The 25,628-nt window shown below is 45.3% G+C and overlaps 1 protein-coding gene across 1 annotated transcript in view; it reads left to right on the top strand.

Annotated features, from left to right (window-relative positions):
• Positions 1-22,982, top strand: part of GTF2E1 (general transcription factor IIE subunit 1) — a 100,295-nt gene extending 77,313 nt beyond the window's left edge. The window contains exons 3-5 of the mRNA XM_006132906.2: positions 9,843-10,044; positions 17,257-17,498; positions 20,849-22,982. Of these exons, the coding sequence (XP_006132968.1) occupies positions 9,843-10,044; positions 17,257-17,498; positions 20,849-21,276 (872 nt within the window). The 3' untranslated portion in view covers positions 21,277-22,982. The remainder of the gene's footprint in view (positions 1-9,842; positions 10,045-17,256; positions 17,499-20,848) is intronic.
• The last annotated feature ends 2,646 nt before the right edge of the window (positions 22,983-25,628 follow it).

The following is a 25,628-nucleotide window of genomic DNA, read 5'->3' as shown; positions in this document are numbered from 1 at the left end:
AAGATGTGTAGAGAGCACAGGAGAAAGGAACCCATCTTGAAATACTAATAAATAGAATATTTAAAAAACTATCATCTTGAAGTTCCCTATTGAGCTTTCTCATTTGTACTCCTGTGATCGGTAGCTTCAGCCAGATTTCCAAAGCATGCAAATTTTTGTAGCACCAGGACCCATATGCAGGGTGTGTGTGCAGAATGCGTGAATGCATCCCCCCATGATCCCCCAAGTAAGTGTGAGGGGGCTCTGCAGCTCAAACTCAGCCCCCCTCCTTCCCTCCTGCTGCGGGAAGCCAGCACTGGTGCTGCCACTCTCTCCCCTGTTTAAGTTTAAGACAAGTATCTTACTTTCATTCTTTGTTCTTAAATAGATTCCTTGTGTGAAAATGAGGCTTTGTGTTTCATTCAAATCCTTTCCACATCTATATCATTTCCTTTCTGAAACCTTTTGTTTAACTGGAGTTTACTGTAGTGAGGAGGGAATTGCATATTTTTTTATTTGCCTATGTTGTCTGTTGGCTCAAGTGGCTTTGTGATGAAAGCTCATAGAACTGTGAGCTCTAATAGCTAGAGCCCTGCAAATCCACAGATATCTGATTTATATCAATGCAGATATCCATGGCTCATTTTTGCAGTTACAGATACAAAAACAAGGCTTTACTAATAACTGCATCAAACGACAAAGAGAAGTAAATCTTTTTAAAATAATCAACACACAAAAAACAGTGTGGTCTAACAAATGAGCATCGGGCATAGAAATCATAAACTCTAATCCTGGTTTAGCCATTAACTCTGTGTGGGCTTGAGCTAGCCACTTAACCTATCTGTGCCTGTTTTCCTATGCATATCCTAGGGATACATATCTACCTTTATCATGCACATTGAGATCTTCTGTAAAAGATAAAATACTTCGTATATGCGAAATGTTTTTTATTCTTTTAATGATTCTTTAACAATAAGAACAAGAGCTGTTATGGCATCTGTTTGATGCTCTGAGATAAAATGCACTGAACTACCTCATTAAAATCCACTCTGTAGCTTAATGGAGACCTTCTGTTTCCAACACTGCCAGTCCCTAACCTTTATGGATATACACGTTTCTGAAATTGAGAATACATAATGCATAAACATATGTATTGGTTAAGTGAAATTTCAACTCTGGATGTGGTGAGACACTGATTAACAGCAGTTATAAACCACCATCTTGCAAATAATGCATCGTGTCTGTGTTTGTCTCTCCTCTTGATGTATAGTTGCCATTTTATTTGGTTTTAAATGAATTTTGTTTAAAAGGACAGACGGGGAATTCTGAGAGCTTTGCACATGCTGGGAAATTTATAGTTTTGTACCCTCCAGAAAACGATGTTTCCTGAACACGTTTCTGGTGGGTATTAGTTAAAAATAGTTCTCATGAATGAATGCCCTTAAATACAGTATCTGTTGTATATATTTCAAAATAATGGGGTCTTGATAATGCAGTGGATTAGTGCACCAGCACTTCACTAGTTGGGTGCAATCTTGGCTTACATCCCACATGAAATGTTTGGCCTCAGTTTACCTTTTTTTAGTGGGCAAATCCATATTCTAAATCTCACATAACTGAGTAGTACCTGCTCAGGAGAGCCCAAGGAATAAGTTGAAGGTGTTGCAGTGTTTGCACTGGCATAGCTGTGGGGGTGGGAGGGACAGGAAAAACAGCATAGTGGCTTTGCTGCATTCACCTCACCCCTTTGCACATCTGACCCAGTGAGCATTGGGGAATTCCACACACTTGCTTCTGTGTTGTAGTAGTAGTTCCTCAGGTGGACCTGCCTACCTCGTTTTGAACTAAATCCATGTTTTTCACCTGCTCTTCTGAGCATCACTTTTTATGTCTTGCTTTCACTTCCTCATTTTCAGAGGCCTTTCTCTGTCACTGTTTCTAACCTCTGTAATGTTTCTCAGTAATAGTGAAATGCATTCTATGTGAAGGTGAAAGAAATGTAAAAAGTATTTTTAAGTGTCAAGATGAAAACCTATGCATTTTAGGTGAGATTGGCAAGGTGACTTTTATGCAAGATTTTGGATCGCAAATATTCTCTAGATGCCAACCTTCATTGGGTACAGCCAGGTGTTTTATAAAAGCACTTCTTTCAGTAACATGTGCATTGGAATATCTACAGCCACAGACAAGACTTAATGTAAAAATTTACACACTCTTCCCATGTCATATTTCAGAGCTAATGTTGCAATCATCTTTGGGCAGTAGAATGTCCTTAAGAACTTGAGATCTACTGGACCATGAAATCTGTTTCAGAAAGATTACATGTAGCATCTGTATGGCTTATGTTAATAGTGTTCTTGGCAACTGCCTTTTTTAAATACTTGTTGCAATAAACTACAGTATTTGTAATGATGAGTTTCTGATAAACTTGATGATTTAAAAACACCACCTTGCACATTATTGCCAAAAGGTTTGCTTTTTTGGAAGTGAGCCATGAATGCAAATGTGTCTATAGTGATGGGACACCAAAAGAGACTGACACAACATATAAGGGAATAGACCATATATCCTCAGGACTGGAGGCTGAAATGCTCCATTTTCTGAACAATCATGGTGCTTTCTTCTCACAATCCTGAGGGGTTGTTTATAGAGGAGCAGGAGTCTGAATGGTCCAGAGAGCTATGTGAATTGTTTTGTGTGTGTGAAACACGTTGGATCAAGAGCTTTTGGGTTCTAATTCCAACTGTGCCACTGATATTTTATGAGCAAATCTCACAATCTCCCGTTGCCTCAGTTTTCCCTCTTGCTCCAGTTTCTGGTAGGCAGGTGTCTAAATACACAGCAGGCACATTGGTCCTTCTGTCAAAATTCTTAGCAGGAGGCTAAGGATTAAATGGTCTGCAGAGACTGAATACTTTCATCTCTACAGATGGTCCCTGAGGCCAGGTCTTAGGTATGTTAACTAACTAAACTTGTTCAAAGTCACAGAGGAAGTCTGTTTTAAATATGGTACTAGAACTCGGGAATCCTGCCTATAATTAAGGTTGATGGATATTTCCCATTTTAACTGTAGCTGTTTGGCTAGGGAAGGTGTCTTCCTCAAACTGAATTGTTTCAGAAAACTAGAGCCAAAAGAGTTCTCCCATGTTCAAGAATAAGACTAGGGGAAAAATTGTTTTGTATTTTAAAAAATCCATGGCAAGGTCCTCATGCTTTGGAGCAGAAACTTTAAATCTGACAGGAGACTGTCTTTGTTTCAGATGTACCTTTTGCTCTTCCTGTGACAGTTGAGATTATAAACCTTTGGAAAAAAAGCCGCTTGTACATGCTAAATAGAGCCTTATTAGATTTGTAACAGCTGAATTCCCTCAAGATGCCATTCTCAACGGGCATGCATTTGTCCCGGGTGAGTAGGACATTGCCATGCAATTTCAACTGGGGCCGCTGTGAGTCTGTCTGTCTTGGCTCCTGAGCTAAAGGCACACACTGCTGTGTTCTCTGATTCACTGCTGGGGACCTTAGAGAGGAGGAAACTGATTTGAAAGCAGAGGAGTAAGAACTATTCCTTTTGAGCTGTGTGGGCAGAGTTGATTGAAACCCAGAGTCTTTGGTGAGTGGATCGGAGAGGACCTGGAATGGTTGGGAGGAGACTGGGATAGGGAGCCAGGAAGGGACATTGTCTGGCAGCCAGTACGGATGAGGAGCTGAGGTGGCAGAGTGGGACTGACTGGGAAGAGCGAATGGGGCTGAGAACCAGTGATGAAGAGAGAGAAGAGACTATTCTAACCTTGCCGCTGTCACAGTGATCCTCCATGATCCTAAACTGAACTTCTCACAAATGTTCACTCAATGTGTACTGCTCATGCACCGACAGTCTGCCTTGAAATCCGACAGTCTGATTTGCAGAAGTGCTGAGCACTCATAGCTGCGACTCGGGCCACTTGGCGCTGTGCTCTGAATGTATGAAGTGCTGTGGAAAATCAGGTCTCGGGTATTTCAGACCTGAAATTAGTGGATACTTTTAATCTTTCTCTGTGCCTCAGTTCTCTAGCCATGAAATGTGAATAATAATATCTCCTTATCTCACTGGGGTATTGTGAAAATATATTCATTAATATTTAAGCACTCCAATACTATGGTGACGAGCACCACAGAACAGCCCATGGGGAAATTAATAATTGTGTCTTTAGGCGGGGTTTGAAGCCTGTGCCGTGAATAAGGCCTAGGGTCAGGCTCTGAATAATGAGTATAGAACAAAATATTGAATAGTTCCTCATTTAAGTGAACATTGTCCATCATGTGTATTGAATGAGTCAGGAGTCCTGTTGGAAAAATAGTGTGTAATCATTAGGGATATCAATGTGTAGTTGACTACGTGATTAATCCTATTGACTATAAGCACTACTCCCCCCTTGATGCATCTATCTCAGAGGCAGCAAGAGGGGGGAGGTGGTGCAACAAGTATAAAGCTAGGATCACCCTTTCAAGGTATGATAGCTGAGCATTTGGTTTGCATGTCAGCATCTAAGTGGAAAAGCAAAACTGGGCCTTTGTTGGGATGATAGGAATGATGAATGGTGGAAGTCTGACAATTTCTGACCTTAGAGCAGGGGCAGACAAAATACAGCCACAGGCTGGATCTGGCTCATGGCCCAGTGGGACCCTCGGGCATCTCCTTATCTTTCACACCCCACAAACCACTCAAAGCAACTGGCTGTGGAGGCCATGTGTTCTCTGCACACTGCATGCCGGGGACAAGAAGAAGCGTGAAGTCTCTCCCCCCCCCTCACTGCCCCTGAAGCACATGGTGCACAGAGAATACATGGCCCCCCACTCCTGGCCACTTTGTAATCAGCTAATCAAGTAGTTGATGGAATTTCCATCAACTACTCAATTAGTCAATAAGGGAGGAAACTGCGGAGCCACAGCAGGGTTAGCTCCTGGCCCCGTGAGCTAACCCTGTTACAGTTCTGCCTTTTAAATGTATTAAGAGTCACCAGGCTCATGCTCGGTCCCAGCTACATCTCTGCTTTCCCTGTCCCTCCAAACAGTGCTGAGGGGAACTGGCTTTTAAGGTGGCTCCCCCAGCACCGGCTCCTGCTCCCCGCCTCCTTTGCTGCCTCTCTCTGATAGAGGCAGCAGAGTGGGAGTGACATGGGGAAGTGACTAGTCGAGTCACTACTTGACTATCTGATAAGCTTATGCTTATCGAATAGTTGACTAGTCGTCTGGTCAATTACATCCCTACTCTGAGCCATGTGCAGGGGTGTAGAATGCAGGGAGCCTGCCTGAGGGGTTCTACTAGGCTGTTGGCCAGGAACCACCTAGGTCAGTGCCTGCCTCTGGCACGCTAGCCCTCCCTGCCCCCAACTGTCTCCTCCTCCCCTGCCTCAAGTCACAACATAAACCCTTTATGTCCTTGATCCTGCATCCCCTGCTCAAGGTCACAATGCTCTCCTAGACTCTCCACTTCCTCTTTTACCCCTCCTCTAGTTCAGAATCCTCTTCTGCACCCACCTCCCTCCCAGATCCTGCATTCCAGTTCCTTGCCCCAAGTCACAACTTCCTCCTGCCCTAGATTACAACCCAAACCCCTGCCTGCACCACTGCCCCAGGTCACAACCCCTTCCCAGACATTGCATCCTCCCCTAAACCCGTACTCCAAGTCAGAATCCTCTTTTGCACCCATATCCCCTCCTAGACCCTGCACCCCCTCCTGCACCCTAATCCCCTGCTCCAAGTCACAACTCCCTCTTTCATCCGGATGCCACACCCCCTCCTGCACCTCCTTCTGTGCTCAACCTCCATGCTCCTCCATTAATATCACGGAAAAGTGTGGCCCTTGACCACTTACCAAATTCTTGGAGTGGCCCCTTATCAAAAATTATTACCCACCCCGCCTTAGTGTGACCATTATATTTCAAGCTTTTCTAATGGGATAAATTCCTACATGACAACATTGTAATTCACATTCGGCAGAAAGTTGTATCAAAGTTGTTGTGATGCAGTTTCTCAAGGCAGTGATGTACATTAGTCATACAGTGATTTTGTGATCTCTTTTACATCCCATAAGTGAGGTTTTCAGCACTGCCTTGATGGGCAGCACTAAAACTAGCTGCTCAATTCTGCTCCTAAATGTGGGTATTTCTTTTTAAGTGCTGCCTCGCCACAAAATCTTGAACACTATTGCAGGAAACTTGTCACTTCAATCATTCCCCAAGGTTTTTTACGCAACTCATTGCATTGACATTTATTTTTTGTTCCTTAAGAGCCCTGGCGATGTTGCAATAAATCAGCTTTAGTTTTAAATATTCTGTTAAATTAGAGCTGAATTAACTCTGTGATTTTTTTTTTTAAGATGCTTTGAATTGGAGCTATCCTAACTGGTTTTAATCTTAAGACTCTGGAGGTTTGTGAGTAAAAATTGAAAAGCACAAAAAATGTATAACAGTTTTTTCTTTAGGGCTTGCAGTCAACCACTGTCCAGGCAATAAACTCCTATTATAAGCTAAATCTTATTAATTATTGTAGACTTATTTAGGTTGTTCTATGAATTTAGGGGGTACTGATGGTGTCAGATGTGGAATGTGAATGAGATCAAACTGTGACTTAAAACATAACTGGACTGACAAATTATATAATGTGGCGTTTATGCATGAGTGGTGGTGCCTTTCCTAGCATGAAAAAAATAAACATAGTGCTTTATGCTTGGGTTAAGAAAGGTCTGGAGAAAGCCAGCTATTTCCCACTTTCACGCAACGTTTCTTGCCACCACTGCTCTTGCTTTCCTGTGTAGATAACGTTAATACCTAAAAATAAGGGCTGAAGAGGTTTTGTCAAATTTCAAAATGATTTTGACTTCATGAGTTGAAAAAGTTGACTTTAATGCCAACATTACTGGACTTGTTTTCTGGCTAGGAAAAGCTCCCGGGGGGGGGGGGGGGGGGGGGGCCGAGAAAGGAGAGAGAGGTTTTAATGCAAAAAAATAAAAACTTTGTGTAGCGTATACATAAGCACTAATTTGTCTCTGCTTAGGTTGCTATAGGGAGAGAGACAGAGATGTGCCATCCCTGATTCACAGGACAAAGAGAAAAAGTTCATAAATTGAAACAAATTTAAACATTTTAGAAACCCTTGTGAAGTGATGCAGGGTGCCCCTCCTGTAATGAACAGCACTTACTGTAGTGTCTTATTTTCAGAGCACTAACTTGTGACGAAACTATAAGTATTATCCCCATTTTACATCCAGGGAAGCAGAGAGATAAAGTGACTGGCCCCAAGTTGATGGGGTAAATGTTGGAAGCAATATGAGACCCTCAGAGTTCTGACTCTGAATGCTGTGTCTAATCTACTCTCCCACAGTACTCCTGAGCAGGTCAGCCACTTTCTTTCCTGCACCACAGTGTCCCCATCACCTGAATCTATGACCCAATGGGTGAGATACAAAAATGTACTGAGTCACGACTTCCAGAAACTTCCAATGCAGTGTGGCATCTTGTCAGATATATTGACTCTTCCCCCCCCCCCACCCCCAAGTTTATCTCTTCATCAGAGTTGACCCACAGGTGAGTTTGCATGTGGTGACAGTGATCTAGCCATTGGTGTGCATGTTCATTGTGAGATGAGTTGACTTCCCTACCCACCTTGCCAAGTCAACAAATGAGACTGCTATTAAATAGAGTGCAAGGTTTCTATGAAGCTAAAGTGCCCTGGAGACCGTAATGCAGTGAGCTAGGCAGGTAAATGTTATCCCCAGTTCACAGATTGGGGAACAGAACAAGGGGAAATTGCTTCCCTACCAGATGCTTTAATCTGTTCAGTTGGCAAGAAACTAGGAGTGAGAAGGTGTGGTTCCAAATCCAAATTTTGGCACTTACTTTCCACATGGCCTTCTGCAAGTCACTTCTCAATGCCTCACGTTCCCTGTTTGTGAAAATATTTACCTTCTTCATAGGGCACTCTGAGGCTACACTGAATGTTTGCTATATAACGGGAAAAATAATGCAACCAGTTAGTGGTAGAAGTGCAAAGAAAAATCTCAAAACCTCTGCTGTCAGCTGTCAACTTAGCAAAACAACACCACTTTCACCATCTAGGATTTGGCATGACCTGAATTTCCTATGCATCACTGCAAATTTAGCATGAGAATGTGTTTTGCAGCACCTCTAATATTGTGCTGGATGGTAAAGTCCTATTATTAATGTGCCTCCCTAAAATTCTTACATACAGATTATCAAGTAAAATGAAACAGAAAATCCTCCACTGGAACTCTTTTTTTTTTTTTTTTTTTAAAGTTAACTTCAGTGCCACTGGACCAATTTCCTTTTCACTTGGCTTGTTTCTTAGGTCATGTTGATTAATAAAACAAGCTGAATTAGAGTAAACTCTGATCTTTCTTACCCAAAAATTCTCAGTAAAATGCAAGAGACCAGGCTTCCCCTCCCCGCTCCCTTTTTTTTCTTTAATATCAAGCAACTCAGAACTAAGGATGTTAAGATGCAGGTAATTGACTAATCACTTTGTCAATTTGAATTGATTACGCAATTAGTCAATAAGGGAAATTAGTCTCTACCGGTTCATGCCAGTCCAGGAGCTGCTCCCGTTGCAGCTCTGCAGTTTAAATGTGGTAGGAGATGGGTGCACAGGTCCCTGAGCCAGGACCACTGTGGCTCTGCATTTTAAATGTTTTAAGAGCCACAGAGTTGGCCGGGAACAGGGGCTGTGGGCAGAGGCTGATGCGTGGTAGCCTCCCCTACCCCCTGCTGCTGCTTCTGATAGAGGGGGAGAGGGGAGGGGGGAGGGAACCAAATTTTAAGCCAGACTCCCCAGCACCAGCTCCTCCCCTCTCAAGGAAGCAAGTAGTCTAGTAGTGGACTCAACTACTTTCTTAGATACCTACTCTGAACTAACAGAACAGATTTTTAAAAAGAAAAAAAATTGCCTTTGTTTGGAGACCAAGCATGGAAAATAACATTTTGGAGAAAATTGCTACCAATTGAAAAGGAAAGGGAATGGGTTATTCCTTTTGTGGAATGTGAGCATTAAAAACACTGTTTTCAGTCCATGTTGAACCTATCTATCTGGCACCCTCAGGATCTAACCGGTGCCGAACCAAAGAATTTGTAGAACCACAGGAGATCAATATTGTCTAGAAGTATTGCCAACACGTCCACTGTTTACTGAGCTCTCAGAAGACATTTAGGGTTAAATTAGAGCTAAATAACAGCACGGAACACTGGGAGCCAGGACTGGAGGCTGTAAACAAACTGTATGGGACCACAAGAAGTTTGGCCACACCCATGAAAAGTGGATGTCCAGCTAACTAAAATTATGTCGGACCACTGATGTTGCTGGACCAGAGAGTGCCAGATTACAGAGGTTCAAGGTGTAACAGTATTCAATGAACCTGAGTGAACTGCCCTTGCCTCCCCCCTGGATTATTTTGGAAAGGGATGAATGCAAGTCTTACAGACAATGGAGACCCCTAAAACAGGAGATACCCATCCCAAAATACATCTTGAAACTGATATTGCAGTGCCATTAAAATGTATGGCAAAGAAAAGAATGTGTAATGCTAAGATATGTCCTGAATGGTGCCATTTGCCATCCTATAAGGCTTCACAAAGAGTGAAAAACCCTACCCTGTTTTCAGCATCACTAGATGGCATTTAAAATCTTACTTTATGTGGTTAAAATAATAATCCAGTACATTATGTGTGGGAAGAAAATTGTCTCAAGGAAAAAAACTATGTAGTTTCAATATATGAGAACAGCAAAATACTCTCACTCTCTCTTTAAATGCTGCTTAAAGAGCTGGGCCTTTTGACTTTCTCCTTGTGCTCATCAGTTTCTTTTCTCTTTAGGAACCTTCCGCTGTACCTTCTGTCAAAATGAAGTGGAAGAGGATGAGTCGGCAACGCCCAAAAAGGATGCCCGGACTCTTGTGGCAAGGTTTAATGAGCAGATTGAGCCAATCTATGCACTCCTACGGGAGACTGAGGACATTAACTTGGCCCGTGAAATTCTTGAGCCAGAACCCACAGAGATTCCTGCACTGAAACAGAGGTGAGAATGGGCACAAAGCCCTCTTCAGCCACACTGCATTCATATTGCATATTTATCTGCCTTAATCATATCATTACCTACATCTTGACAACTTGCTTGTTCAGCATCAGCAATGCAGGATACTGATAAATAATATTTGCTTCAAGAGATTTACAGTCTAGGGATGTAAGCAAGTAGTTGAGTTGAGTACTTGACTACTTGCTTTCCCCACCCCTCCTCACCTTCCACTGCCTCTGTGTCATAGGTAGCAAGGAAGGGAGAGAAGGGGGGAAAGAGGAGCTGGCTTAAAAGCCGGTTCCCCTTGCACCGTCTCCATCGTGCTGCCTGCTTTCCTACTCACCCCTGCGCTCCCTGCTGCTGCCTCTGTTAGAGGCAGCAGCAGGAGGGTGAGTAGGGGAGTCTGCAGCGAAGCTGTCTTTGCCCACAATGGGCCAAGGCTGCCGCAGGCAGAGGCTGCTCTGGCAGCAGCCCCTGTCCGCAGCCAGCCTCAGCCGTCACAAATGGGCTGCTGCCAGAGCAGCCTCTGTTCACAGTGGTCGGGGCTGTCTGTGGACAGGGGCTGCTGCCAGCCTGGGCTGCCATGAACAGTAGCTGCTGGACCCGGCATGAGGCAGTACCGAGCAGTCCTGGCACACACTAGTCTAGGACTGCTGCAGCTCTGCAGTTTAAATGTATTTAAGAGCCAGGTGGCACTGGTCCAGGACTTATCCCAGCTGCGGCTCTGCAGTTGAAATGGATTAGGAGCTGGGCTGCCTGAACACCCAGCTCCTACTGCATTTTAACTGCAGGGGAGTAGCTCCTAGATCGGTGCCAGCCGCGACAGAGCACCTTCCCTTATCGACTAATCATATAGTCGATACAAATTATAGATTGTAATAAGGATGTTAAGAGACCATGGCTGCAACCATTTTTCATAAAGCAGAGCAGACCGAAGTTGCCCTCGCTTTTTAATAAGAATGTTTGTCCAACAGGAGGCTCTACAATGATGAGCAACCTAGGCTAGTGAGTGGCTGCATGAGTGGCCTCCTTCATATCAGTGTGCCACAAGATTGTTGTAATCAAGATGGTCTCCTGGGATAGGTCAGTTTTGCTGGGGTTTTTCCATTGTAAACATCTTTTCTTTTATCTTTTTATTTTGCTTCTGTAACTCTGTAGTTTTGAAAGTCTAAACTAGCTGTGTCCACACTTTGCTTCTTCAAGCCCACTTACAACAAACCTCTCAAAGAAATTATTTGAATTCCTTTTTATTATTTCATTCTTATTTCTCCCTACTTTTATGGAGTAAAACCTGTTAGTCATAAATTATAAGATTAATATTTTTCTAGCATTAGGAAACCAACTTGCACCCTTCAGAAGACTTCTAACTACACAAACTAATCTTGATAGAGATATTTTTTTTTTCATACTTAGATACTAGATAGGTTTCCATTTAATTTAATTTAATAGCAAAATGCATTGCCTAACTCTAGCTCCTTCTAACCAGGGAGCTCAGATATTAACTAACTAATATTCTCCATCTTCCAGGTGAAGCAACTAATGTGTATAGAGAGGGGAACTGACTTCTCTAAGGCCACATGGTCAGAAAGTGTAGTAGAATGTTGGTGCCTTTATTCCTAACCCCATGGCTTTATCATTAGCCTTTGCTTGAAAATCAGTTTCCAAAGTTTGACTAGCACATTTGGCATAGCCTCCCCAAATGAGAAAAACAGCCCTTTGTCAATCCTGCACATGGCACATCATCTCTGACCAGAAAATTAACACAGCAAAGGCCTGGTACAGTCCCATGAATAATAGTTAAGTAACAGCAGCACCCACTTATGTGGCTCTTCAATGCTTTAAAAAATTGTAAATGATTAATTACTCTGTGCAAGGACTTAAAAAATAAATAGGCCACTTTTTAAATGGTTCCTTGAACACAACTAGCTTCAGCACATACAGTGATTCAATTATTTATTAACCCTTATTAATTCAAAGCAGTTAATTGCCTAAAAGTGCTGCAGTGAAATATTAAAGAATATCCTCTTTCCCCCATATCTCCCTCTGTATACATACCTCTAGGTTATTTATTTACTCCATTTCACAGATTTTTGAAATATTGGACTTTTGATGCCACTGAAGAAAAAAATCTTCTGAATTTTCCTACTGCCTTTCCTATTAACACAGGAGTGAATAAAACTGTATGTTTTGTGGAGAGGTTTAGCATTCACTGCCTACACTGTAAATTGTCTAAGGATCCAGGCATCTTCATTGCAAGACTGGCCAAATCATTTACTTAGGTTTTTCTAACCTGTCTTACGTAATATGTTTTATAAATCCTCTAGTAAGCATGAATTTGTCCCATGCAAATTTCATAAGAGTCTGCTTTTCCTAAACCTGTCCCATTGGCTTTCCAGATGGGTTGAATATAATCTCCCCTCCACTTTTTCTTGGGTAAAATATCTGGACTTTATGTAACATCCTACATTTCCTGAATAGCTTGCTTTTTGCAGCTACACTATTGAAGGCTGAGAGTCCATATGCCTTTTAGTGGATGCTGCTAAAAACCGTATCATGAGAGATTTGTCCAGTTCCCATTAATGCAAATCACAGATATATACTTACATTACAGGCAGTCACAGAGTTACGCGGATCCGACTTATGTCGGATCCGCAGTTACGAGCGGGGCTTTTCTCGCCCCGGAGGACAGGAGTAGCGGGACGCCCAGATGCGCTGCAGTCCGCCGTTCCCGTTCTCCGGGGCGAGAAAAGCTGCTCCCCGTCTCTCTGGTCTGCAGGGAGACTGGGAGCAAAGCCTTGGAGCACGCCCGCAGCTGGACAGCTCGGGTGCGCTTGAGCTCTCCCCCTGCGGGCGTGCTCCGCGGCTTTGCTCCCCGTCTCCCGACCAGCAGACCAGGGAGACGGGGAGCAAAGCTGCGGAGCACGCCAGCAGTGGGACAGCCGCAGCGCGCCTGGACTGTCCCGCTGCCCGCGTGCTCTGCGGCTTTGCTCAGCGTCTCCTAGGTCAGCAGACCAGGGAGACGGAGCAAAGCCGTGGAGGACTTGGGCGGTCCTGCCACCCCTGTCTCCCTGGTCTGCTGGGGGGGGTGCAACTAGTGCCCCCCCCCAGCAGACCAGGCTTTTCTTGCCTACCCCTGAGGTAGAGCAGCTGGGGGCTGCCGGATTGGTCCCGCAGTGCCGCTCCGGACCAACCCGTCAGCACCCCAGCTGCTCTGCCCCAGGCGTCCTGATTCAGCCGCTGTTGGTCAGTTTCAGCAGCCGCTCAATCAGGACGCCTGGGGCAAAGCAGCTGGGGTGCTGCTGGGTTGCTCCAGTAGCGCCGAGGAGCCACGCTACTGGAGCAACCCAGCAGCACCCCAGCTGCTCTGCCCCAGGCGTCCCCAAGTCAGCCGCTGCTGAAACTGACCAGCGGCTGACTACAGGAAGCCCGAGGCAGAGTTGCTCTGCCCCAGGCTTCCTGGAATCAGCCGCTGATCAGTTTCAGCAGCAGCTGACTTGGGGACGCCTGGGTTTCTTAAGTTGAATCTGTATGTAAGTCAGAACTGGCGTACAGATTCAGCCGCGGTTGACGCCAGTTCCGACTTACATACAGATTCAACTTAAGAACAAACCTACAGTCCCTGTCTTGTACGTAACCCGGGGACTGCCTGTACTATACACATTTGTTGGACACTAGAGTTTTTCCTATTCTTGTCTTTTCTTAAGTTTCTATAAACCGTTGAGATGCAAAACCTGTGTTTGATTTAAATAATTTGAGCTCTGCTCATTGGTTTCCCTTAGCTATATCCTAGACTTGGTGACGATGCTTTGTGCTACCTTAAATCTAGTTTAATCCATTATCTTGGGGGACTTTCAATGTAAGTTGACCCCCAAACAGCATAGTCAGTGTAGCCAGCCACACTACTGTCTCATCTCTGATCCCCAGCTTCATAATAGCACCAAGGAGCTGTAGCAGCCAGGCGAGTTCAGGGCATTCCTAGCATGAGCCAGAGGACAAAACAGCCCTTAGAACTAAGAGAGATGGACAGCTTTTCATAGGTGTTGCATTTTCTCCTCAGCTCTGTTTTAAAACACTGCCTTGGTGCAGCTGAGTATCTGGCCTTCTGTCTATAATCAATGGTGTTTACTCCACCTCTCCAGAGCACAGACACTGAATAAAAAGGCTCTGTTGCTTTGTAGCAGCAGGTAAATCCCCAGTCCCAAGGGGCTGCATGTTGCTGCTAACAGCATAATTGATGATACTGTTGTACTAACAAGGGAAAAAATGGAGCCATTTACTTAGTTATTGACCTTAGCAGGGGTCAAATTGTAGACGTAAACCCTCCAGGTTTTGGTCATGCTGGGGCATGGCAAGGAGCTCAACTCGCTCATTACTCCCTGTAAATTAACCACATTGCAGGTGATGGTTTAATCTAGTTTACAAGGATAGGTATCTGTTGTTTAAGAATTGTTACTTTAAAAATTATCTTACATATCCAATGATGTTCTATCACAAGTAAATGGAACTTCATAGGGAAAAGGAGACTTTGAATTCACAAGGCAATCCCTGACTCTGTGGATCACTTAAATGTCACCGCTGCAGCTCTGATGAGGGAGGTGGTTTTGCATTGTGTATTGTAGGAAAGTGGATTACATAAAATTGTCAGGGACGCTCTACTGTTGCTGATTTTTTATTGTGGGTGAGGGAGAATGGTGCTCTTTACAGAACACATGCTATTCTTTGAAAACTGAAAAGTACCAGTATTTGAAAAAACACAAATGGAGAGATCTCTGTGTGGTTCCTTAAATTGCATACGTGATCCACATGCATCAAAAATACTCTTCCACTTGCTCAGAAATTCATGTTGTTTAGTTCTCCTAATTGGGCTGACTGTGGGAAAGAAACACAAGTGATTGATTCTGTGAATGTGTGTATGTTGTGTAACATGTGTCCATATATATATACAAAATGTCCTGCAGGACAACAGTGTGACGACATCATGTCACTTTACACCCTGTCTGCCTCCTCCCTCCCCTCTCCCCTTTCCCTGGTGCTCATGGGGAGCTGGCACTGCCAAACCATGGACTTGGCCCACCCCCCTGGCGACCAGGACGGGGAAGGGCATGAAGCCAGGGCTGGTGTGGCGTAGGCTCTACCCGGCAGCCAGGAGGGGGAGAGCCAGGGCTGAGCCAGCCTTGGCCTGGCAGCCCACAGAGGGGAGGGGGCAGTCTAGAGCTGCCATGCCTTGGCCTGGCCCTCCCCAGCAGCCAGGGGAAGAGCCAGGGATGCCTACCCCCATAGAGAGGGGGCTTGGCAAGCATAGCGAGCAGGAGGCATAGCCCCCTAGTAAACATAAAAATATTGTGTTTATGTGGTTAGTAGTTCCTGAGAGGTTAAATGTTTCTTGCTCCTGGCAGAGATCTGAGTGCACAATTATTTTCCACTTGAGCAAATAAAATGGTGGCATACATATGCAATTTCCCAGGACCAACATCTTACACCTCTCCAGTTACCACCACCTCTCAAACTTCCCCTCTTTAAGGAATCTTATTGAGAGGATCATGGCAGATTATCTAGATCTTCTGTCAGTTTAGCTTCAGCCCTGGGGGTGGCACAGAAATAGCATTGGTATCCGTGGTTGATCATGTCCTTTACAAAAGGAGGGTCGTGCCCATGCGTATTTGTTATCTGTCCACAGTCTTTGATACCATTTACTATATAACATGTTGAAAATACTTGAGAGGTCTAGTAAGGGTGGATGGGTTCTTTCTTCATTGGATCTGTCAATTCCTTTGAGCAGTGTTCACCTAACATTTCATTCACTCTGGGTTTCCCTGAAGGGGAAAATGGCAAGGTTATTTCTGCAGCCTTTTCTGCTCAATATGCATATAAGAGCACAAGACCAGATAGCGAAGGTAATTTGGGCTGATTGCTATCGATGGCAGAGGACATTCATATCTATGTCCTCTTTAATCAGACCAAGTAGTGCATTTTCCTGGCCCACATAGAAACCTAGATGAGGATGATTTGGATGTGGATCAATTGAGAAAACAAGCGCATGTTAAATTCTGATGAGCAGTCTCTTGCTGTTCCAGCCCTGGGCACTCACCCAGTAACCATCAATACTGACCTTCCAGCCCTCAATACCTATTACTCAGGGTTAGGACAAAAGCCTCCACCAAACCTTGGTTATTGCACCATTCTGTTGCTGACCTGTAGACCCACAGTCTGACTTCCTGTGTAACACACGCCATAGAACTTCACCAGGTAGTTCTTGTAAGATCCTTATCACTTGCAATCAGAACTGGGATTTACACTTTTGTTTTCTGATGTGAATTTGTCTAATGGCTCATAAGCACTATGAATAAAATCCCCACATCTGAGCATTGTAAGACTCCAATCTCGTCAGCATACTTGGTTAAACACAGAGTTGGTCTAGAACAGTGGTCACCAACCAGTCGATCATGATCAGCTGGTCGATCCTGGGGAGTCTCTCAGTCTGTGGTACTCCTTGGTGGTGGAGCAGGACTCCCTGCTTGCTCCAGTCCTATGCCACAGGACCATTCCCACAAGCAGCCAGTGCGGCTTCATGGCCATGTGTATGTGTGGAGGAAGGGACAGGAGACTTGGTGCGCTGCTCCTGCCTGTAGGCACCATTCCTGCAGGACCCATGGGCCAGAAGTAGGGGACCGTGACCAATGCGAGCTGAAGGGTTGGTGCCAGCAAAGAGGGGCAGCACATGGAACCATGTACCTCCTGCTCCACAGCACCAAGGCCACAGGGACTCTTTGGCCCCTTCTGGGAGCGTTGTGAGGACAGGACATGGGGAGCCTGCTTTAGCCTCACTGCGCCACCAACCAGGAGCCACCCATGGTAAGTGCCACCCAGCAAGAGGCTGCACCCCAATTCCCTGCCTCCTCCCACAGCTAGAACCCCTTGCCCCCTCCTGCACCCTAAGCTGGGGTAGGGATAGGATAGAATCACTTAAATTTTAGAGAGTGTTCTTGGGCATAAAAAGGTTAGAGACCACTCGTCTAGAAGTTCTTGGCAAAATGGTTAAGAAAGGGGGTTGAGATTCTCTAAGCATATCATAGGAGATAATTAATTTTAAAAGGCACTATGTGGCTTAATCCTTGGGCTCTTTTAAAAATTACAACAGGAAATGTCTGTTATTCCTGAAAGGACTATTTCTGAACAGAATCCTTTTTTTTTTTTTAAACCCTGTGGCTGTTCTAGCAAGGAACGTGCTGCTGCAGCTGCAGGAGCAGCTGGCCTAGCAGGTGGACACCATCGGGAAGCATGGACTACAAAAGGACCATCATATGAAGACTTGTACACCCAGAATGTTGTCATCAGCATGGAAGACCAGGAGGATCTTAATCGGCCAATGAATGAAGGGAAACCGGCCAGAGAGAGGCCAATTTGGCTCCGGGAAAGCACGGTGCAGGGGGTTTATGACCCAGACGAGATCAAAGATGGTAAGAAAGCTAAAGGGGAGAAGTGCCGCATAATCTGACGGGAGAATATTTTTGCCCCTTTTCTGTTAGGGTTGTGAATGGGTAACAGGTTTCCGGGAGCGGCCTAATCAGGTGATGCTTACCAGGTACTGGTTAATCAGCACCTGGGAGAAGCCCCTGGCCTGTTGTGAGTGGAGGGCTGCTCTAGCCTCCCAGGGGTCAGGAGCCAGACCAGGAGAGCAAGGGCCAGCCAGGAGCAGAAGCTGGCTCCTCTGTGCACTGGGCTGCCAGCTCCTACTCTCGCCCGCTTCCCCCCTTCCCCATGCACCAGGGACTGGCAGCTGCAGGAACGGGATCCTTCTTAATTGGTTAACCCAGGGGTTCTCAAACTTAGTGATACTGCGACCCCCCTCTAAGTTGCTCGCGACCCACTCGTGGGGGTCGGGATCCACAGTTTGAGAAACGTGGGTTTAACCAGTTAAACCTGAGGATTAACTGGTTAACTGATTCACTGGGATTTACATTTCTACTTTCTATCTAGAGCTGCTGCTCCCAGCATCCTAGCACTTACCTGCTATTCTGTTACATCTTTCGTCTGCCTTTGTAATGCCTTTAGAAGCCAGGCAGGTGTAAAAGAACAAGATGTACCAGGCACTTCATTGAAACCCATGTCAGTAAAGCTGAGTTGCCCACAGTGTTATGATTAGGTTACTAAAATGTTAATTGTTCTTTAGCTTTTCCGGGAGCTTCAGAGACAGATGTTCTGTCCCATTCTGGCTTGTTTGGGTTTGGATGAAAGATTTTTCAGCTTCTTGTTACCAAATGGATGGAAAATGAAACTCAGATTTGTATGTGTGCTAAGCACAAGGCTCATCAGATCAGCTATTAGTGGAGATGCAATGTTCTTATATCCACTTTCCCCTTCTGTCACCAGTTGTCTGTATTTTCAAGACTCCTATTTGTATGCAGAGAGCAATGCATCAGAACCGCACCTTTAGAGTGTAGGAAAAGCAGGAATGAGAACATTAGGAAAATCAGTCACTATAGTGGGTTATTCGTTATTGCTTCCTTCTGAGACTGTCAACCATCACCAGCCTTTTATTTTTCAGTTTTTGCTTTTATTGTTTGTATTATTTGCATCCTCAAAAGACCCCAGTCAAGATCTTGGGCCTATTGTGCTGAGCTTTGTGCAAACAGAGTAGCAGACTGTCCCTGTTTTGAAAAGTTTATTAAAATCCCACAATAAAGAAATAATAAATGGAGACTAGTTTAGATTTTTAACAGGCCGATTCAACTGAAATACACAATCACATGAGCTGTGTGAGGAGCATCAAAGGAAACAGGCAGTGTATCAGAAAACGGAACCAAACTCCCAAAGCAAAAGTGTTGGTTTATTTTCAGAACCCTAAAACCCAGCACAAAGAAGAACATCTTTGCAGGATGCCTGCAGGTTTATTAGTGTTGGGTGGACTCTCAATGCTCTTTCCAAGTACAGGAATCTGGCAAGAGCCTTATGCAGAAGAGCTCAGAAAGCCTTCTTTTTAATAGAATGGTGGTTTTGAATCCTTGAACTGTAGACACGCTGCTTACTCAAACACTATCGAATTTTTCCAGCTATTGTACAGCAAATACTACTTAACAGACATGCAGCCCTTTCCGAGTACAGAAAATGCCACTTCAGTGTGTGTCTGTCTGTCTCTCACCTGGGACACTATAATTCCCTACCAGTGAAATAAAGCTCAGAAACAAGTCTCAGATTGAAGGAGCCCATGCCACCAAGAAGAAGTTGGCGTGAAAACTATCAGCCCTTTTGTGTTGCCTGTTCAGTCAAGGGCATTCCTGTTCCACCTACCATGCAGGATTCATTTTATTGAATAACACCATGTTCCTGTAATAAACTTTCTCTTCCTGCAGACCAGGTGCAAGGTTCCAGGACACTTCTCCTTGTTATATTTGTCCATATTTCATCTGAATTAAAGGCCAGAGGCTAAACATTTATGTTTATTAACATACCAAAAAAAAAAAAACCCTCTGCTTTTCTCCGTAGTGACCAAAAAGTTTCCATGGAGCCCCAGTGAGCATAGTTTGTTTATGGCCCCCTATGGTGAACTGTGTTAAAGGAGGCACTTCCAGAGCAGTGCTGAAACAGTGCTCTCTAGCAAACAGACCCGTCCTGAGATGCCAAAAATGGAGATTCTGCCCACCCATTCCTCTTTCACCAAATGGGGACCCTCTTCTTGTTCATTGGTTTGTAACTGTGCCTTTGGAGCTCAGATACAGCCTAGGATCCTTTGCACTGCCTGCCATGGCACCTCATTTGACACACCACTGCACTCTGCGCAAGGATGCGATTGGAGAAGTGGTTTGCCAAATAGCCCTGGGCCCAAGTGCCAGCCCTCCCATAGCCACCTTCTCTGCACTGAGACTTCTTGTAATTACCATTTGTTGTCTGAATCGTTTCAGTTGCAGCTGGTTTCTGCATGATGGCTTCATTAGCCGCACAGAACTGGTATTTGGAAGTCCAGCTTCAGAGCCTGCAGATTACTTTCCAGCGAGCTTTCTTGTGGCTCCTTACTCTGGAGGAAAATGTCCATCCTTCATTGTGCTAGGCACTGTACAAAGTTACTTGCTTGGCTGATACCCCTCTGTGGAGCCTCTTCCAAATACCGTTATTTGTATTATAGTAGCATCAGGGCCCCATTGTGCTAGGTGCTATACCGAGCACAGAACTGCATGGCAGTCCCTGCCCCAGGGAGCTTAATATAAGGCAGGAATCAGCAGATGGGGAGTTTTTGAGATAGCATCTGAGGGGTTGGATAGTGAGGTAGCTTGGTGGATGTTCATGGGGAGTTGCTCCCAAGCATGTGGGCTGCCAGGGAGAAAGCACAAAGGGGCTTGTTTGAAAAAGAATGAGTAGGTGATGGAGGCTGGCTTTATGGGTCAATCAGAGGGGAGCGGAAAATCATCAGTAGGGTTGGAATTGACCTGTTCTTGCTGCATTCTCTGATACACATCAACTTGCTGTTCTCTTGCAAGGGGGGTGTCCCCCATCTACCCTAGGGGTTGGGAACCAATATGGCTACACACCTTTCACAGTCTGTCAGCAGTTAGCACACGGTTAGCCTCGCCCTGCTCTGAAGAATACCAACTCTCTCCACTTTAAGATGGGCGAAGGGAGGAAGATGTGGAGAAAGGAAGCAACTTGCCCCAGGCCCCACAAGCAGCGACAGAGCTGAGACTAGAACTGAGGAGATTTGACCTCCACCCCAGTAGCAGGCTGCCCTCACCATTAGATCATGCTCCATCCTTAATGGCCTCCATGATGTAGTGATATGACTACTTACCTAGCATTCTTCCATGCTTTCTTGCAGGTGGTCAAGACATGGATACATTTCAGGAGCGGGAGGAGGGCCGGGCGGCCCCAGACAATAACGAGGAGGTGATGCGCGCTCTGCTTATCCATGAGAAGAAAACCCCCTCTGTCTCTGCAGCTGGTGTGGGGGGGGCTGCTCCCTTAGCCAACCCCAATGCGAGCGACTCGGAGAGCGATACCAGCGAATCAGAAGAGGAAACCCCACCCCGCCTGCCTGCTACCACAGCTTCGCTGTATGGGCTCGAGGATGAAGATGAGGAGGAGTTTGAAGTGGTGGCAGAGGACCCCACTGTCATGGTGGCTGGACGTCCATTCTCTTATAGTCAAGTGAGCCAGCGGCCTGAGTTGGTGGCCCAAATGACCCCGGAGGAGAAGGAACTGTACATAGCCATGGGGCAGCGTATGTTTGAGGATATGTTTGATTAACCCTTTCCCTCCGCAACAGCTTTTAAAGGTGAATTTTAACAGGAGACACCCTAATGAAACAGCATCGCTCCCTTCCCTGCACAGTCTCATGCACGGGCTTGGGGGATTAGAACACCTCACTGACTAAAGGGACTGCTGATCTCAGGCCTCCCACACACCGGAGGAGGGTACAATTAACTGGGTGTGCTGAAAAGGGAGGGAACCCAGGTGGCTGATGGAGCATATGGATTTTTTTATCAGGTGAGAGAGCTTGCAAGGTAAAACTTACTTGCTGCTGCTTTAGCCCAGCTTCCTTTTTCCTGGTGTTGATTTTTTTAATAGAAAGCCAGAGATCAGATTTTGGTGCAGTCCAGTTCCCTCTCCATGGAGTATTTGGATGCTCTGTGCTTTGATCAGGCCTTGCTTCCTGGTGTTACAGAATCAGAAGTAAAAGCCACGCCGTGGGGCGGGCGTTGGATGCTGAGACAGGCTGCAAATGAAGTTGCTCTATGGACCTGACCTGAGTCTTTTTACAGTGGCTAAACCTCTCAACAAGGTTTATAGCCCCAGCTTCCTCAGAGTGACCAAAGATGCTTAGCTTCAACCATGTATTTTGGCCAAGTCATGTTTGAGATTATTGTCCAACATGGCTAGGGAGCCCTGGAGTGGACAGCTGGTGATCATGGTTGTAACTGAGGATGTAAATGGGAGATTGCTTTCTGGTGGGGAGAAGGATGGGAGACAGTCTCTAGAAAGAGGAGTACCGATCTCTAGATGATGCTCATTTGAAAGACTGTCAGTAGTTAATGCCTTAACTACTACTGTCCAGTTTCAATCTCCAGTCTTTAGCAAACAGGTATTGCAGTCCTCTGTGAAAAGATAGGTCTCCCCTCGCCTGCCTCCCTCTTCCATGCCCCCGCCTTCCATGCCCATCTGTTGGAATTTTCAAATACGAGATCTAAGGATAAGCATCTAACCAGTGGCTTGATTTTTCAAAGGTACTGAGTGTGCTCATAGTGTGTGTTGATTTCAATGGAAGCTTTGGGTGCTCGGCACCTCAGGGACAGATAATAACCTAAGCACCCAAATTTAAAAGTCTTGGCTTATTGTAAGTATAATGAAACCCTCAGAAGGAACTGAACAGGAAGAGCATTCTCTGGATAGGTCACAGAACCTTCAATATACTGTTACTAGCAGTCACCTCACCTTATCCCCTTTTAAGCCCCAATAATACAGTCTGAGCTTACAATAGATGGGCTGTCAGCCAGGCAATACCAGGGAACACATAGCTAGTTTTAATTTCACTAACACCCAAAGATTTGTATCATTTAAAAAGGAATTATGCAGAGTTCTGAATTCTGCTATTTAGCCTGGCACTGTCTGTTTAAATAAAAACATTTTACCAGTACCTATAGCAATATCATATTTGTAATGTTATCTTAAAAGTGTTACTTTTTTAAATAATTGTGTTTTCTTATCCAGTGCTCTGATGAAACAAGTGATAAAAGGATTTTGCATTTAAAGGCGGTATCAAGCGCTGTTTGATTTACATGACTGGTACAGATTTGCCGAGCATTTAAACTGTAAAGCTATTTTATACTGACTAGCCTTGTATGCTTCCTTTGTGGTTTTATTTTCAGCATCTTGCTATTTTACCCTTTTTTAAAAATAGTGTGGTAACTTTGTTGTCATTTTTTAAAAGAAATTAATAAAATGATGCTTCTGTCCTGGGTTGCCATTTCAATCTATTACTTGTTCAGCTGTTTTACTTGTTCCATGGCTTCTGATACGTATAATATGCTATTTGGAAGGCTTCCAGCTGCTTTGAAATTATAACCCCACCTTCAGCCTTAGTTCTTGCTTGGATACATCTCAGAATCCTTTGCACTGTTTTCCACGGTGTTCCCAGCTTGGAGCTGGGAACCATGGTTGATTGCTGTGTCAGAGGGATCTGATGGCTAGCTCTTGCATACTTTTTCAAACTTCACTGAGGGTATGTCTATACTACAGCACTAATTCGAACTAACAATTCAAATTAGTTAATTCGAACTAAGCTAATTCGAACTAGTGCATCTAGACCTAAAAACTAATTCGAATTAGCATTTTGCTAATTCGAAATAGCACATCCACATTGAGTGGATCCTGAACCGAAGTTAAGTCTGGCCGGAACCAGTGCTGGCAGGGCATCAGGTTAGGACGTAGAGTGTGGAGCTGCTGCCTCAGGCTAGCCAAGGGCTGTGCTTAAAGGGACCCAACCCCCACCCCGGACAGACAGTTCTCAGGGTTCCCTGCTTGCTTGTCTAACTCGATGAGGGACAGCAAAGCAGTCCTGTCTTAGAGTGCCCTGAGTTCCCACACTCGGCACATCACAGCACTCGGCCATCAGCCCGGCTGCATTTGCCGCAGGCTGCCATCCGGGGGGGGGGTGTCAATCGGGGGGCTGTCAGGATCCAGGAGGCCCTGCAGGAGAGCTTCCACCCCGAGGAGCCCACAGAGCCACCCCAGTCCTCCCCATCGGGGGCTCGTGCCCCATTCCTCCCTCACCTCCTTCCACTTACCCTCCCTAGCCACCCTTCCTGATGTAAAAAATAAAGGACACGTGTTCAAAAATAGAAACTCTCTTTATTTAACAAAACTGTGCGGGGGAGAGGGGGCAGATTAACCTCTGGGGAGACGGGGAAGAGAGAAGGTGGGAGAAACCTGGGAGGAGGGAGCTGGAAGGGGGAAGCCAGGGAAGAAGGAGGAGGGGAAGTATAAAACTATGGTACGCCATATCTTCAGTACTGTTTACAGGAGGTCTCCTCACCTCAAAAGAAATATTTTGGCCTTGGAAAGGATTCAGAAAAGGACAACCGCCGGGGGGTGGGCGTTGGATGCTGAGACATAAAATGATTAGGGGTTTGGAACAGGTCCCCTATGAAGAGAGGCTAAAGAGACTGGGACTTTTCAGCTTAGAAAAGAGGAGACTGAGGGGGGATATGATAGAGGTATATAAAATCATGAGTGGTGTGGAGAGGTTGAATAAAGAAAAGTTCTTCATTAGTTCCCATAATATAAGGACTAGAGGACACCAAATGAAATTAATGGGCAGCAGGTTTAAAACTAAAAAGCGAATGTTCTTCTTCTGGGCACATAGTGAACCTGTGGAAGGCTGTGAAGGGTAGAACTATCACAGAGTTTAAAGAGAAGTTAAATAAATTCATGGAGGTTGAGTCCATGGAGTGCTATTAGCCACAGGGGTAGGAACGGTGTCCCTGGCCTCTGTTTGTGGAAGGATGGATGGAGATGGATGACATGAGACAAATCACTTGGTCATTGTCTTCGGTCCATCCCCTCCAGGGTACCTGGTGTTGGCCGCTGTCGGCAGACAGGCTACTGGGCTAAATGGACCTTTGATCTGACCCAGTACGGCCATTCTTATGTTCTTAGCTCAGGGTCAGGAGTCTCACTTTGATTTTTCATGCAAACCTGCTCCTGGGTTCGCATGTGGCCTTCGGTGGCCAGGATGGCAGCTATCCTGCCTTAGACGGCCGCATTCCTGTGCTAGTGAGGAGATTGTGGATGTTGGAGGCCTCCCCCCAAACCTCGATGAGGGCCACGTTCTCTGCACTAGACCAGGCGGGCGCCTGCCTCTTACGGCCCCGGGCAGGCTCCTGGGAGCCACCAGCCTGGTCCTGGGAAGAGGGGGAGGGCTGGGTGGAGGCGGGTGGCTGTCTCATGCTGTGCCAGGTGCAGGGTCTGCTGGCTGGGTGCTGGCAGGATTGCAACTGGCACGAGCACTGTAGCCAGTCTGTGCCCCTTTAAGGGGTCCAGGGCCGGGAGGGGGGCAGAAGAGTTTCCCTGGTTTGGCCCAGAGTGGCCACCAGGGCAACCTGGGAAGGGCTAGCCTCCCACTAGTTCGAATTAAGTGGCTACACAGCCCTTAATTCGAACTACTTAATTCGAACTAGGCGTTACTCCTCGTAGAATGAGGCTTACCTAGTTCAAATTGAGCGCTCTGCTAGTTCAATTTAAATTTGAACTAGCTGTTTGTATGTGTAGCCCCTATTAAAGTTAATTTGAACTAACAGCTGTTAGTTCGAATTAACTTTGTAGTATAGATATACCCTGAGGAAGTACTGTTAGCTAAAATAGTATCTTAAAATTGTCTTGCTGATTTAAAATGACTAATGTGACACAGAAATGTGTATGAGGCATGATACGTATGGATATCAAACCACAAAGATGCTAAATCATGCCAAATGGTGGTCAACTGAGAGAAAGGAGCTTTACAGACTCCAGGAAGATGCATACAAGGTGACAGAATATAAATGAATAGATATTACTGACCACTGGCTGGAAACTGGGGGACCAATCCTGCACACACTATAGTT

This window comes from Pelodiscus sinensis, chromosome 1 (genome assembly GCF_049634645.1).
Source record: "Pelodiscus sinensis isolate JC-2024 chromosome 1, ASM4963464v1, whole genome shotgun sequence".
NCBI classification, from domain to species: Eukaryota; Metazoa; Chordata; order Testudines; family Trionychidae; genus Pelodiscus; species Pelodiscus sinensis.
This window is presented reverse-complemented; position numbering and strand designations above follow the sequence as displayed.